The sequence below is a fragment of the Xenopus laevis genome, chromosome 9_10L (assembly GCF_017654675.1).
Source record: "Xenopus laevis strain J_2021 chromosome 9_10L, Xenopus_laevis_v10.1, whole genome shotgun sequence".
Taxonomy (NCBI): domain Eukaryota; kingdom Metazoa; phylum Chordata; class Amphibia; order Anura; family Pipidae; genus Xenopus; species Xenopus laevis.
This window is the reverse complement of record NC_054387.1, coordinates 86,144,019-86,159,791: the sequence shown is the minus strand read 5'-3', so window position 1 is coordinate 86,159,791 and position 15,773 is coordinate 86,144,019. Positions and strand designations below refer to the sequence as shown.

General features: G+C 40.8%; 2 protein-coding genes across 4 annotated transcripts in view; one reads left to right on the top strand and one right to left on the bottom strand.

Moving 5' to 3' along the window:
• Positions 1-670: 670 nt before the first annotated feature.
• dpepe.L (dipeptidase E L homeolog) lies at positions 671-11,558 on the bottom strand. Of its 3 annotated transcripts, none has more exons than XM_041575460.1 (9): positions 11,346-11,558; positions 7,926-8,064; positions 7,486-7,574; positions 5,890-5,964; positions 4,752-4,831; positions 3,371-3,544; positions 2,870-2,929; positions 2,289-2,371; positions 671-819 (listed from the first exon to the last, which is right to left on the bottom strand). In XM_041575460.1, exons 2-9 carry the CDS (start codon positions 8,027-8,029, stop codon positions 756-758), a joined length of 729 nt encoding a protein of 242 aa, XP_041431394.1. In that variant the 5' UTR covers positions 8,030-8,064; positions 11,346-11,558; the 3' UTR covers positions 671-755.
• The window catches only part of acadl.L (acyl-CoA dehydrogenase long chain L homeolog), an 18,235-nt gene continuing 13,083 nt past the window's right edge, over positions 10,622-15,773 (top strand). The window contains 2 exon segments of the mRNA NM_001093365.1: positions 10,622-10,727; positions 13,927-14,097. Of these exon segments, the coding sequence (NP_001086834.1) occupies positions 10,624-10,727; positions 13,927-14,097 (275 nt within the window). The 5' untranslated portion in view covers positions 10,622-10,623.

Below are 15,773 nucleotides of genomic sequence, written 5' to 3'. Positions count from 1 at the left end.
TGCTGAATAGGGGTCGTAACACTTCCAACCATCCATCATGTGCATAAATCTATCCTGCCCACAACTCATAGTGATGGATTAAATCACACACCTTATTGTACCACATTCCCAATGTGCATCTCTATGCTCCATTCGTTGGTTCTGGAGTGGAGAGTATCCAGATCTCCAACAGGCTACAGAGGAGAATGTGACATTTTTATACTTTATCCTTCACTTAATTGTATCTGCTAGCAGCTAGTTATGGAAGCTGATGCTTGGGTTACACATGGGTGCTGCGTATTTAGCCCCCCCTCCACAAATCTGAAACTATTCTGTTGTAATTTCATAGATTTAATGGGACTCCTGGCCCACAACATGCATTCCATTGCATCAATGAAGTTACAGCAGATTATGTTTGCAAACATTTATCAGATGTTGTTGCTTATAAAGTGGCTTGTAGCATTCATATAAGCTTTCATGTGACCTATTTATCCCAATCTGCTGCAAATTTGTAGTTGTAATTTGTAGTTGCCACTGAACTTCTATATATCTATATAGATATATAGATATATATATATATCTAGCTATCTATCTATCTATATATATATATATATATATATATATATGTGTAGGATAAAAGAGTACGTTTGTACTATAATAAAATATGAACGTTATAATGAAAACCAATTAATGAGTTGAAAATAATTGTAATTTATTGTGTATGTAATAATAAAGACTTAATGAATCTGAAATTCAGTAAACTGGCAACACCTAAGTTAGCTATGGCCTAAAAGAAAGCTAAAGTCGTGGCCAGGTTCATGTTCCGTAGGATTTTTCCCCCTAAAGAAAGATATAAAATAACAGTGATTAATGTGATCATATGATCTTGTATGCTTCATAAAAGGGGACATCCCTGAAACGTTGCATGCTGCATTAAATAAATTTAAAGCATGGGTATCACCCTGCCAGCATTACCCGTGTGCCAGTGAATCCTTTGCCGTATTCAACGATTTGGTTGTAATGGGTTACTGCCCACAGGCAAATTTGCCCATTGTTGATAAATGAGCCCAAGGATGTTTAGTCACCAGTGCTAAATAGGGTCCAAATGTCTGAAAACACCCTTTAATAGGGTTGCTCCCCCTTTGAACCCTTACTTTTTATTTCAGTTGTTTTCAGATAAAGGGGTGGTTCACCTTTAAGTTAACTTTTAGTATGCTGTAGAATGGCCAATTCTATGCAGTTTTTCAATTGGTCTTCATTATTTATGTTTTATAGTTTTGAGTTAGTTGCCTTTTTCTTCTTCTTCCAGCTTTCAAATTGGGGTTACTGACCCCATCTAAAAATAAATATTATGTAAAGCTACAAATTTATTGTTCATGCTACTTTTATTACTCATCTTTTTATTGAAGTCCTCTTTTACTCATATCCCAGTCTCTTATTCAAATAAGTGCATGGTTGCTAGGTTAATTTGGACCCTAGCAACCAGCAAACTGCTGATTTGAGAGCTGCTGAATAAAGAGCTTAATAACTCAAAAGCCACAAATAATAAAAAAATGAAAACCACTGGCAAATTGTATCAGAATAACACTCTCTACATCATACTAAAAGTTAATTTAAAGGTGAACTACCCCTTTAATGTTCCTGTCTCTGGTGTTTGGCAGTTACAATTTGCTACATTAGTTGATACATTTCTCAGCAGCATTTGTGGGAATATTAGCAACTATTGTATCAATTATAACAGCTGCCTTTAAATGAAACCTAGGAATTCTGCTCAACAAGGCTAAAGATAAGAAATGTATCAACTATTGTATCAGTGGTTACCCCCCCTGAGCTGCTTTATAAAGATATAAGGTAAAGAATTATTAAAACGGTTACAAATAGTAAATAGAAAGTAAATGAAAGATTTTTTTCATTCAGGTGAAGTACAATATGACCCCGATTTTACGTTTTCCCAGGGACCCGAACAAAGCGATGTAAAACCTGAGAAAGCATAAAATCCCGGGTACGTAAAAGCAGGGTCCTACAGTATCTGAAAATAACTGAACTGAAAAAAGTGTTGGATGGTCAACTCTTTTATTGAAGTTAATAGGAATTGCTCCCATTAAAAAAAATTTAATAGCTGTCAGTAAATATAACTGACAGCAATTTCCATTAACTTCAATAGAAAGGTATTTTCTACCATAGTAGGTTGGTCACAAGGTGTCACCTGTTATAATCCTATTAACAGAGGCTAGAATGAGGCATGCTTTTGGAAAGATTGTGCAGCCAAACAGGGCCTATAGAGGCTCTTTAACATATGTTAGTGTTACCTTAGAAACAAACGAGCTCTTGTTATACCAAGAAGAGTTGCTTTGTCACCTTCCACTAGCAAAAAGCAACCCTCGCGTAAGCCCTGAAAGAGAAAAATATAAAATCCTTGTTTGAGTAGTCCTGCTTCTAGGAAAGTGTTCATTCAATGTCAATATTTATCAAACTAAAAACGTTGACAGACTGGCCCCTAAATTTCAGTTTAAGTAGGCTATAACTATTATGTGATATGATTCAAACTAGCTTGTACCAGAATATATTTTATTATATATGATCACAATTATATTAAATGTATTGGCCATTTTTACTTCATGAAATGCAAAGGGTAAATATTAAATGAAATGTAAGGCTATGCACTTCTGCAGCCACACAAGGGCCACATGGAAATGAATGTGAAATAGGGTATTTCTGTATCGCTGTCTTGTAACTGGGGGACATTCAGCTGCAGATTCTGGTCATTGAAAAGAGAGGAAATTTCAGGCAGATGGACAGACTGCTGTATAGAGGTTGCTGCAGCCCCATCATACTCATTTCCTCACTATACAATGGATGCCTTATATATCTACTTGCAAGCAGAACTTACAAGGACAGGAGGCGTATCGTGTTCTTCATGATACTGTGTGATCCGCTGTTCCCTTGTCTCCTTCAAAAACAAAAATGGAAAAGATGCTGAAACTTCATAATTAAGGCATCACTTTAATATATGTTTAGCAATTATTATTATACAATGCTAAGAATTCTGCACAGAATCATACACAGAACTTTTCATTTACAGCACACCCATAGCCAGTGTATTTTATAATCTGTTTGACTTCTAAGCCACAGTGAGATTCTGTGACCTGTAGTAAAATCAGTGTTTGTAGTATGCATTAATTTATATACCAGTAGTTGCACACACCTTAAAGACTGACTGCTCCAACCATGTCCTGATGGGCAAATTACTTCCCATACACACCAAAGTAGATCCTACAGCTTGAAGTATTTTCTGTTCAAAGTTGATAGATCAGAACTACAGTACAGGGGTCAAATACCAAGAATCATCCATCTGAATCTAAGCTTTTAGTAAATGCGAGCTTGAACATACCCCCATGTGCTTGCTGTTTCCATCGGGATCCAGATAGTGAGGATTGATGTTGAAAGGCACCAACTCAAGGGCTTTTAGAGAAGGTGGGTATACAATTGGCATATCATTCGTTGTGTTGATGCTAATTGTGGCAACATTGGTACCGGCACTGGATCCAATATAAGGAACCCCATCCTGTGAGCAGAAAATATTTTTTTTAGCTTTTTAAACATTTTTTACGAGTGTAATAAATCATGATTGACATGGCTATATTTTTAAATATTTTGAGCAGGTAAAAAAGGCACAAATTTTATTTACACCTAGATTTTGTTTTCCTTACTCTCAAAGCTTTCACCTGCCTGCTTTATGGTGGCCATACACTGAGAGATCTGCTCGTTTGGCGATGTCTCTCCCCGATATGCCCACCTTGAGGTGGGCAATATCGGGCTGATGCGATCGTGGGCCCTAGGGCCCAGCGATCGGATCCTAACGAATAGCAATGGGCTATTTGGGGGGCCCCATACACGGGCCAATAAGCTGCCGGCACGGTCTGTCGGCAGCTTTTATAGGCCCGTGTATGGCCACCTTTAGTTGGAAGGGATCTCAGGAGCTTAGGACACAAGTAGAGAGAGAGAGAGAGAGAGAGAGAGAAAGAGAGGGAGAAGAGAGAGAGAGAGAGAGAGAGAGAGAGAGAGAGAAAGAGAGCGAGAAAGAGAGAGAGGGAGAAGAGAGAGAGCGAGAAAGAGAGAGAGAAAAAAAGAGAGGTGCGAAGAGAGAGAGAGAGAGAGAAAGAGTGAGAAAGAGAGAGAGGGAGGGAGAAAAGAGAAAGAGAGCGAGAAAGAGAGAGAGAGAAAAAAAGAGGTCAAAGAGAGAGAGAGAGAGAGAGAGAGAAAAAAAGAGGTCAAAGAGAGAGAGAGAGAGAGAGAGAGAGAGAGAGAGAGAGAGAGGGAGAAGAGAGAGAAAGAGTGAGAAAGAGAGAGAGGGAGGGAGAAAAGAGAAAGGAGAGAGGGAGAGGTAAATTGGATGCCAGTACAAAAGAACCAGATGTAATGCAGTTTATGTTTTAACCAGTTAGAGACTCCTGTAGTATAGCAGCTCCTTTGAGTATCATTCAGTGCAAGTTAGTACTGTATTGCTAGAAGCTGTGGTAAGCAAAAATGTTACACGTGCCATTTCAGTTTTGCTATGAATGTTTTTGTTTTCTGTTTCAGTGCAGTAACTTTGCAAATGTTTGGGGTGGTGGCAAAATTAGTTTGAAATGACTTGATTGAAATAGCTGAAGATAGCTGAAACTACTATGACGTATGCACAAAACAGTTTTGCCCTGAGTTTGTGTTTAATTTCAGCACTCAAGGAATAGAGCAATGACAGCTTTTTGTGTGTGCCTTCCAAAATAGGTTACCTCTAACACTCTCTTCCTGATGGCAGCTATCAAATCATTATCATACAGAGCTTTCAGTAGCCGGAATGTGTTACCTCCACCTGTGAGGAAAAAGTATGAAATTAGGAAATGTTTGGTTAATGTTACATGAGCAAGTTTAGCAGATAAACTGGCATTTACAAATGTACAAGTAGAACATATAGGAAGAGACGCTTGAGTCAGTATCTTCTGAGAACCATGCCAGACAAGGAGCCTTTGTGGCAGATGTAGGTCAGATGACACTATTACTAATAGTTCATTGAATTTGGTAATATAAGGTATGTTATGTCTTATAAGGACACCCATTCTCCATAAAGCTCTGGTTTATGGGAAGACCATCTTGATAGACTTCATTTCAAGCAAATAATTTAAATAAATAAAAAAATTTTTTATTTTTCTCTGTAATAATAAAACAGTACCTTGTACAGGTATGGGAACTGTTATCCAGAATGGTCGGGGACCCGGGGTTTTCTGGATAACAGGTCTTTCTATAATTTGGATCTTCATACCTTATGCCTACTAGAAAATCATTTAAACATTAAATAACCCCAATAGGCAGGTCTTGACTCCAATAAGGATTAAGTCTATCTTAGTTTGGAGCAAGTACAATGTGCTGTTTTATTATTACAGAAAAATTTGGATTATTTGATTATAATGGAGTCTATGGGAGACGGCCTTTCTGTAATTCAGCTCTTTCTGGATAACAGGTTTACGGATAACGGATCCCATACCTGTACTTGATCCTAACTAAGCTGTTTTTGTGGCAAAACAATCCTATTGTTAATGTTTAAATGATTTTAGCAGTCTTGGTCTGGTGATCCAAATTATGAAAAGGATTAATTATTAGGAAACCCCCCAGATCCCAAACATTTTTTATCGTATATCCGATACCTGTAGCAGCAGGCCACAACAATAACATTTCCCAAAATGACTGCAGCCTAGATAGGTGTCTCTGCCACCCCAGAGGAATATTTTGCTGAAAAAAGCAAATAAAAAAAAAAGCAGCCCTACGACATGGGATAAAGTAAATAGTCACGAATCTATCACATGCTTTAGTAATGCCACCCAGTTAACTGTTTTTTACAGTAGAATATTACCATGGGAAACAGAACATACTAACCAATGAATATGGCCTCTGCCTTTTTTACAGCGTCGACTGGGTCAGGGCTTTCATGCACACTGTCCAAGCCATATCCTGGAAAAATAATCATAATACTCTTGCATTATTTCATTATTCATAAGTTATTTAAAATGAGGTAAAACGGGTATAAATATTGTATATCAGATGCCTTAAAGTAAACAGCCACCCCATGTTCCCTCTACGGTGTTCACACACAAATGTTGTGGCAAACGCACACACAAAAAATCATGGTGTGCACAAGAATTTTGTGTGAAAATGCTACATTTTTTATTAATTCTGACCTGAGCACACAAGTTTAAATTGAACACACAAAATATTCTTAATGTGCAGAAATCAGACACAGAGTTGTAATCAAAGCCATACAAGGCAGATTTAATCTGCCAATTCGGGCCATTTGGACTAATTTGGCATTTTATCTGCCAGTGTATATGGCCCTCCGACAGGCCCTTTTAGAGAAGGAAGGCAGAAGCGCTCAAACCACCCGCCACACTTTGATATCACAAATTGGAAACCCTTTCTACATAGCGGTCTGTTATATCATTTATTACAAATGCGCTCACCGCTGTTTCAAATTGGCTCGGGTGCACTTGCCCTGGGCCCTCCGCTTAAAATATTCCAATATGGTAAGACTGTGGGTCACTCACCGCTCCTGTTCGGTGGTCCGGGTGCTGCGCCCCGAACCCTCAGCATGGGGGAGACATCAAGGTAGGAAAACAACTGCTTGGCACGCACTCCACAGGACTCCAGGTAGCGGAGTCCTGTGGAGTGCGTGCCAAGCAGTTGTTTTCCTACCTCCGACAGGCCCATCTGACTGATATTTGTCCAAAAATTATACAGATGTCGATCTGACAGGTTTGATTTTCCCATCAAATTTAGGACCACATCAATTTCCCAATGTGATCCTCGATCGGGCTCATATTCCAGATTGATCAGCCCTAGGGCCAACAATCTGATCAAAAGAGACATTATGTGTAGATACAAGAACCTACCAGTGCATTACACTCCTCTAACTTTAGAAGGAATGTGATTAAAAATATGTGCTTGGGGCTGATTTATTGAAAATTCCCCCAAAACCCAACCACTTCCTGCCCACTGAATTCTCTGTCAGTGCTGGGGAGGGGGCATCACTCAGCACATTGCACTATAGGATAGGAACTCATCAGCAGCTAGGCTGACCTGATGGGGAACTGAAGTCTGTCTTTGCTTGTGTGACTGCAGGGCTGTGATTGGCTTTCTCCATCCTACTGTGATTCTGGCAGGGACATTTAGGACACACCTACCCCTCATATGAAACACAGACAAGGACTGTATTATATCAATAGGGAGCTCCAATGAAGGGGCTTTTTTTAAGATAATATTCATTTTCATCCCAAAGTAAAAACAGCAATACTGTGTATAGTATTAATTATTGCCCACAAAATTAAGGGTTTTTAATTTATCCCATATCTCTTCATTAAGCTTGATAGGTCGACATATTGGGGGAAAGCTGTAAACTAGACACTGAAGTTTGCAAACAGCCTTTTTAACAACCATTTTAGAGCTTTAGCTAGATGCCACAAAACATACTCTACTTACCCAATGCTTCAAACTTCTGTCTCGCAGTTTTGGCATAGGCATCTCTGTCATGGAGAGCATACGGAATAAACAGCACTCGTTTCACCTGTCTGGGGGGGGACATATATATATATATTATTGCTAAATAATCACAACTCCTGGCATCCCTGGTCAAGACATACAAAGAAAGCTGGGAGTTACAGGTTATCAATAGAAATGTAAGCATATTGTGAATACGAGATACTTATTGCAGGAAAAGAAAAAAAGTTAAAAACCTCTCCTACAGATCTAGGCTCCCTGTTATTTATTCAATACAAGGGATGTTCACACTAAAGTGACTTGTGGGGTGCAAGAGTGTAGCCCCAAATGCAGCATAGCTTGAATCAGTCTCCTCAGGGATCAGTACCGGGATCAGTGGTACTAGTGCCAAACAACACATAAATCACAAGCAGCATACTTACGCCCCAAGAAACTTTAATATGTGCTCTTGGCAGTGTTCCAGATACCCTCCTCCATGCAATGTGGAGTTAGAAACAAGCAGCAAATGTCGCCTCATGGTCATCATGAATTATATGTCCAAGTCAATAGAGAGACTGGAAGCTGCTGGGACAAGAGGAAGGAAGGAGGTGGGGAAAGCTGATGACTCAATCGCACAAGACACAAGGATAGAGCTGACATCTGCAGATCTTACCACAGCCTCATGAGGTTAAAGGACAAAGTTTTGGCTGCGTGTACAAAGATTTACCTTATCTGCATAGAGAGATACCTTTCAAGGGTGTGTGGAAGAGTTAACCACTTTGTTACCATAATTCAAATATAAACATTAAGGTAAAGCAACTAATAGAATGGAGAATATAGGTGTAGGATGTTTTATCTAGAAACCCAAAATCCAGAAAGCTCCAAACGACAGTAAAACCATCTATCATGCAGTCAATCTTAAGCAAATAGTTAATTTGTTTTTTAATTATCTACTTTATTCTCTAATAATAAAACAGTACTGTGTACTGGCTGATAACTTATCTGCATACATTCATATTGTAGGCAAATCAATCCTATTGTGTTTACTTAATGTTTATATATTTTTCTGCAGACTTGAGTTACGCTGATCCAAACTACAGAAAAGTTCCTTATCCAATAACCCCAAGTCTCAAAATTCCAGGTAATAGATCCTATACCCGTACAAGAAAAGAGTAGGTACAAATAGGAAAGAGTTGAGCTAGGTAACAGTAGAAAATAAAAAAGGATAGACAGAAGGGTGGTTATGGGTTGGAGAAAGTTGGATAGTCTGACCAAATATTCTCATTTATGTATGTTTTGTGATGAAGGTATTGACCAAAGATATCAATATTTTCACTTAGCCCAGTGAGAGAGACATGCATAGCTTATGAGAGAGAATCAAGTTTAGATGTATTATATTATGTAATATGAGACCACTTGATTCATGCTTTGGGGTATACCATGTTTCCATATGCCCACATGCCATGCGGCATTTATATTGCAATATTTAGACAAACAATCCTTTGTTTGTTCAAACGGGAGAGCATTTTTAGCAGGTTACAAAACAAAACATCTCAATGTCTTTAATATATTAACAATGGGTTAAGTTCAGAGGACGTCTTGTCTTTGTCTGTATGAACTAATTGTCACAGCACTCCAGCTTATTGGTTTAAAGATGAGTGGTGAGCACAACTTTCCCTTTTTGCTATAGTTTATACAGGAGCAGAAGACAGTCCATGTTGTAGCTCCCACCCTTCCCAGCTACACTCAGTTGATCCCAGTGGTGGCCAATAAAAGCAAAATCATTTGGGAGCTTTAACCTTGAAAGCAAGCAAATAAAACTTAAGGTAGCCATGTACCAATAAAGCTTATTCGCCAATGTTTTTGGGCCCTCCGACTGGCTTCCCCGATATCTGGCCAAAAACGACCAAATGATTGAGGACCACATCCTTGTGTTGATGAGGTCCTCACACCGACTGCCTGCATTCCCCACTAGGGCCCACAATCGGATCAGTCCTATATCTCCCACGAGGGAATCTGCAAATAAATGGTACCTTTAGTCCCTGTGTAAATTGTATAATGAAGCAGTAGAATTCTTACTGAATCAGATGAAAGTGAGTGTAAGACTGGCCAGACCAGGGATGACTTTGACGTACAGTATAAACACAATGTGGGTAAAGGTTTCTTTTGTTATTCCTTGTCTATAAGGTTCATCACACAGAGCCAGACACCACCACACCTCTCAGACTTCACAAATCAACAATATCACTCTGGAGAACCATGTCAGCCAACCTGGATCAAAGATCCTTCCTCGGGTGAAATGTTGACATAAGCACCTGAGGAAATATCTTTGATCTGAAACACACGGTGCCATTTTCTAAATAAAAGCATCATAGTTTGGCTGACATGGTTCTCCAGAATGACTCTGATGTAGTTGGCCAGCTTTATTGCAATATATGGACAGACAATGTCTGTTTTGTTTAAAGGGGAGGACGTTTTTCGGTGTGCTTGTAGTATATATATGTATAATACACAAAAGCCATGAATATCCTGTAAATGATATCCTTATAAACGGTGAGTTCTGTTGTCATCAGTTATAAAAGGTGAGTTCTGATGTCATTTCTGTCACATCACTCACTGAAACTTGTGTATTATAATAAATAAAGTACCCCCTGTTGCAAAATATGAGGATATTAAAAGTTACCTCGGAGTTCCATGACCTGTATGAAAACACTCGGCCTTCGGCCTCGTGTTTTTATATGGTCATGAAACTCCTCTGTAACTTATAATATCCTTATATTTTACAAGAGGGGGTACTTAATTCACTAGATTTCAAACAAAAATGGACTCCAAAGTTATGATCACACACACTGTGGTCTTCCTCAGGGAAAATCAGTTTATGTTGGATCTCCATTGGACCTTGCAGATATTCTAAGATTTTACGTCCATGTACATGACAGAAATAACATTTTTGACGTGAAATGGACCTTTTAGATTGGCAAAACACAGAAACAGTAAATATATGAGAATCCCCCTAGAGGGCGCTGCGGTTAGAAAACAATCAGTCTGCCCATAAAGGCTCCAGACTCCGCCCTCCTATACATTTGACTACTTCCTGCCCCAGCTGCATAGCCAGTCCGAGAACTGTGTAGAGAGAGAGCAATGGCAGCCCGGCTAAGGCTTTTGGGAAAATCTGTTCAACAGCTGAATGGTATCAGCGGCAAACATGTGTGTGGCACCGCTAGTGCAGTCTCAGTGCCAAACAGGTAAGGCAATGGCGCCATTCTGTTCCCTGTACAGTGTAATGGGAGTTTAGCATGATTCACATTATTTATATACATTCTGTTCTATAGTATACATTAACAGTTCCTGTCTTGTTCCAATGTATGCATGGGCCGCTTTAGTGTGTGTTTAATATGTAAGACAATGGTGTACATACGGACGGACTTGCTGCTGGGTTGACAGAGAGTGTTTTTGACCGGACAGGGTCACCTCGCACTGATCCACCGCTTGTGTTTATCTCACTCACCGACCGATGTGAACTTTGCCCCAGTTTTCGTGGCTAGAGAAAGTGACAGCGAGGCGGGGGGCGGGATCAGGCTAAACCTTTATCAGCGGCGCCGCTCTCTGTCAAGGACACATTATTCACTGGCAAGGATATATTACTCATAGGGCAAGTGTTCTATCTAATCCTATTTCTGGCCAGCTCCCTTCTAAACCCACGGAGAGGAATGTGTTCTCCCTACTGTTCTTTAGCATTTCATTAGAATTCGCAGATCAAGTGCTTTTCTGAGAGTGGGGCACATTAGGTTGTCAGTGTTGTGTCACCTGCATGAGAAACACTAAGTTGCAATTGGCCCTCCCCTCATCTGCACGGTAATTACCTGCAGGGTCGGACTGGGGGGCTTTGGGCCCACCGGGGCTATTGCCCCAGGGCCCCGCTCCGGCCCCCGCTGCTGCTCCGGCGTGCTTCATCGGATGCAGTGCGCATGCGCGCGGCGCCGCATTTGTGCGCACGCGCAGCAATACCTTTGTGCGCATGCGCAGATCCTCTTTTCTACCGCGACCCCCGACAAAGTGGGGTCGCGCAGCCAAATTAAGTAGCGGATCTGGGCCGGCGGGGCCCACAAGAGCCCGGGGCCCACCGGGTTTTTTCCCGGTGTCCCGCCGGCCCAGTCCGACACTGATTACCTGCACCCTGCCCGTGCCATTATTGCCTGGCAAATGCTCACTGCTGTATCGCTGAGTAATAACTGCCAGCAGCTCTCCAGTTTGCTATTTCAGCAATCTGCTTGCTTGGGACCTAGTTACTAGCAACTGTGCATTGCTTTTAATAAGAGACTGGAATGTGAATAGGAGAGGCCCTATACCAGGTCCGGACTGAGAATTAAAATAGGCCCTGGCATTTCAGGTACACAGAGGCCCAATCAGCCCACATAGAGGTCCAAACAGCCCCCACCAGCCCACTAAATACTGACCTTCTATGACCCCTTATTGCAGCACCTCTGGCATTTGCAAGAACCCACAATTTTTCAGTCCGGGCCTGCCCTATATGTTATACATTTATAAAACAAGCTGCTGTGTAGCCATGGGGGCAGCCATTCAAAGCTGAGAAAGGGCACAGGATACACAGCAGAAAATGGACAAGCTCTGTATTATACAATGGGATTCTTCAGATCTGTTATCTATTGTGTATCCTGTGCTTGAATGGCTGCCCCCATGGCTACACAGCAGCTAGTTTATATAAACTGTAGTATTCTTTCTCGAGCAAACGCACTTGTTTTACTAGTGCAGGGCAACAGTACATTATATTATCATTCCTTTAAAAATACAAATTTTTTGCTGTTACTGTTCGTCGGCAGGATGGCACTTGGAATGCTTAGTTTCCCGAAGTTGCCTCACAAGGAAACTTGGTGCAAACTTGGAAAGGCGTTGCGATTTGAGTGCCATCCCACTGGCGATTCACATTCTAGCTGAAGGGAAGGCAATTTGTCTCCCGAAGAAGAGGCGATTTGTCGCTAGGCGACTAATGTCCCCCAGTAGCCTCGTCTGCCACCACCCTTAGGCCCACAGTCAAAGTAATGACAACAGAGTAGTGATGTGCGGGTCAGGGTTTCCCTGACCCGCACCTGATCCTAACCCGCCCTGCTACAACCTGCGCGCATCCGCTTCCGGGGGTCCTTTTATAGACCCACGCCCCCCCCGCCGATGACGTCCCAATGACATTACAAAAGTGGTGGGCGAGCAGACGCAAGACTATAAAACCGGAAGTCGGATGCCGGCATTTGAAGGTGGCGGGGAGAACAGGAGAAGAGCTGCACCCGCCCGCCACCCGCAAGGAGCACTGTGAGGTTGACCCGAACCCGCGTGTATCGGGTCAGCCTGCACATCACTATAACAGAGGTTTCTGTTGGCGTTCCTCCTGCAGCTGTTGTTACAGCGCATCAAAGTAGCAGTTTTATGAATTTATAAAAGAACAAATGCGTTTATACTGGTAATAGAAATCTGATGGGTTTTTTTTTTTTTTTAAACGCGCAAGTCACTTAACACAAATGACATTACTGAGCACCCTTTATAACGGATGACATCACTAAGCACCATGCATAAGTTGATATTTTGCAGGATATTCTGGGCTCTTGTGTATTATAATTTAATTCTACTTAGTAGAGTATTCCCAATGCAATTGACTTAATTTGGCTCTGAGACTTCTGGGAGCTGTGGTTCTGCAGCAGGTGGAGTTCTGTAGGTTTTCCTTATACAAAAAACAATAAACGGCAATAATATCAACTTAATGACTGCATAAACTCCCCTAAAATGTCACAAGCCAACAAAATCAGTCCTTCCATATTATAATTACTGTGCTCAGAATAACATCAATATCCGGTTTATGTGAGCTCTGTGTCCTACCCCAAGGTTCCAGGTAGCAAGGTGAGAGTAAATATGTGCATAGATATAAAGCTAGAAAAAAATCCTTTCATGCAAAAAAAGTGTCAAATATATAGCATATTAATAAAGTTGTGTTCTTGTCCTTGAACAAAAATATATTATCACCTGACCAACCCGAATACAAAGCACACATAATAGTGAGGTCTGTTATTTATTCGATATTTAAATGTAAAAAAAAATATACAGGACTTATCACAGTGGGCTAATACCCATCTAAAGAACAAATACTCTGTTAGGTTACACATGTAATGTTATTGCTTCATTTTATTACTCCTCTTTCTATTTAGACCCTCTCCAGTCTCTTATTCATATCAATGCATGGTTGCTAGTGTAATTTGAACCCCAGCAACCAGGCCCTGCAGCTGCAGGTGGTGCCATAATGAATGAGCTTTTTCAGTGTCTTTTGGTAAAACAGATACATTTCTGAAGATTTTGTGGGGCCATAAAATGTGTTTGTTGTGGTGCCCAGCTACATCTACTAAAGGTACACACATGACACACTTTTCACTGTCTTTCTAGGTACCAGCACAGTCATCCCAAATCCAGTGATGAGAGACCACGCTTAGAAACTTCTCAAGCCAAGTCTTTAATGGACATAGGCACAAGGGGTGTCTTTAGTTCAGACCACGACATCTTCAGAGAAAGCGCAAGAAAATTCTTTCAGCAGGAAGTGGTCCCCTACCATGCTGAGTAAGTAACCCACTTACATTGTCAAACATACTGTGCTTTGGCTCATATACTTAATTTACTAAACTTAATTGGTGTTTTTTTTTGTAGCGAACTCAGAATACCTGGCAGGTGCACTTAGATCATACCTCCCAACATTTTGGAAATAAAAAAAACAAATAAAAATACATTTTTGGCCACACCCATTTTTGTGGCCACACCCCCTAAATACCATTTTCATTTTACAAAATTTGGCAGGTTATGAAAGTTTGAACATATTTCTGTTTTTTTTTTTTCCCCAGTTATTACAGTTTTGTTAATGCACTTTAAGCTGTGAGTCTAACATTTCCCCAGGGGAATTCCTTTTCTAAATTGTATAAATGAATTAATAGTATATTATATAGTAATAGTATATAGTAATTGTATAAATTAATACTAGAGATAAAGGGACAACCACCAAATCGATGGCAGTGACTGCCTGTCAAAAGGAAGGATCAGAAAGCATTGGCAACCAATTGGGGCACTGCAGATTTGTGAATAAGCAGTATCACTTTAAATGGGCAGGGGGAGCTGTATGACAGTCCCTACTAAGGGGATGTAGAAAGTCACAGTGCAACTAGCTTCCCTCCACTGGTTATTGAACAAGAACTCCCAGCACCAACACCCGGAGAGCTACAGCCTTGGCCCAGGGCTAGTGGGGGGAGAGGAGAGGAAAAAACCTGTGCCTGGAACTTTTTCAGACTGAGTGAATAGAGTTGGGATAAGGGGAATGAGTGTGGGCACAGTTGGCATCACACACACAGCAGCAAATGTACCAATCACTCAAACACACGGTAACACACACACGGTAACACACACACACACACGGTAACACACACACACACGGTAACACACACACACACGGTAACACACACACACACGGTAACACACACGGTAACACACACACACACGGTAACACACACACACACGGTAACACACACACACACGGTAACACACACACACGGTAACACACAGTAACACACAGTAACTCGCACACACAGTCAGTAACTCACTAACAGACACACGGTAACGCACCCACACGGTAACGCACCCACACAGTCACACCCACACACCGTTACACACACACACAGTAATACACAGACACACACTCTTTTTCTCAAATTATCAGTGCAGAGAACGTCAGGACTTTTAAGTAGAAACACGGGATTGCGGGTTGAGCTGTCAAAAGTGGGACTGTCCCGCTTAAAACGGGACAGTTGGGAGGTATGCTTTGATACATTTGTTACAATTTAAGATCTTTTATTTATTTATCTATTTAAGATAAGCAGGTCTCTTGGGGAAATTGTGACTTGCAGCTTAAAGGGCAATTCACCTTCATTAGCAAAACTGTAATAACACATAAAACCTGACCCTGAAACTCCCAGAAATGTGTTCAAACTTTCCATAACCTGCCAAATTTTGTATAAAATGGACATGGTAGGGGGTGTGGCCACAAAATGGGCATGGCTACATTTTTCACTGCTATGCGTGTGGCAAAGCTTTTTGTCCCTCTTTGTATTTTCAAAATGTTGTGAGGTATGGTCATGTGTGATATATAACTGATATCACTGATTTTATTTTTTTAAGCACATGCGGAGATGATGCTGATGCACTTCTGCAACTTGGCACAATTAGTTTATTTTATTTTATTTTTTTTTTTT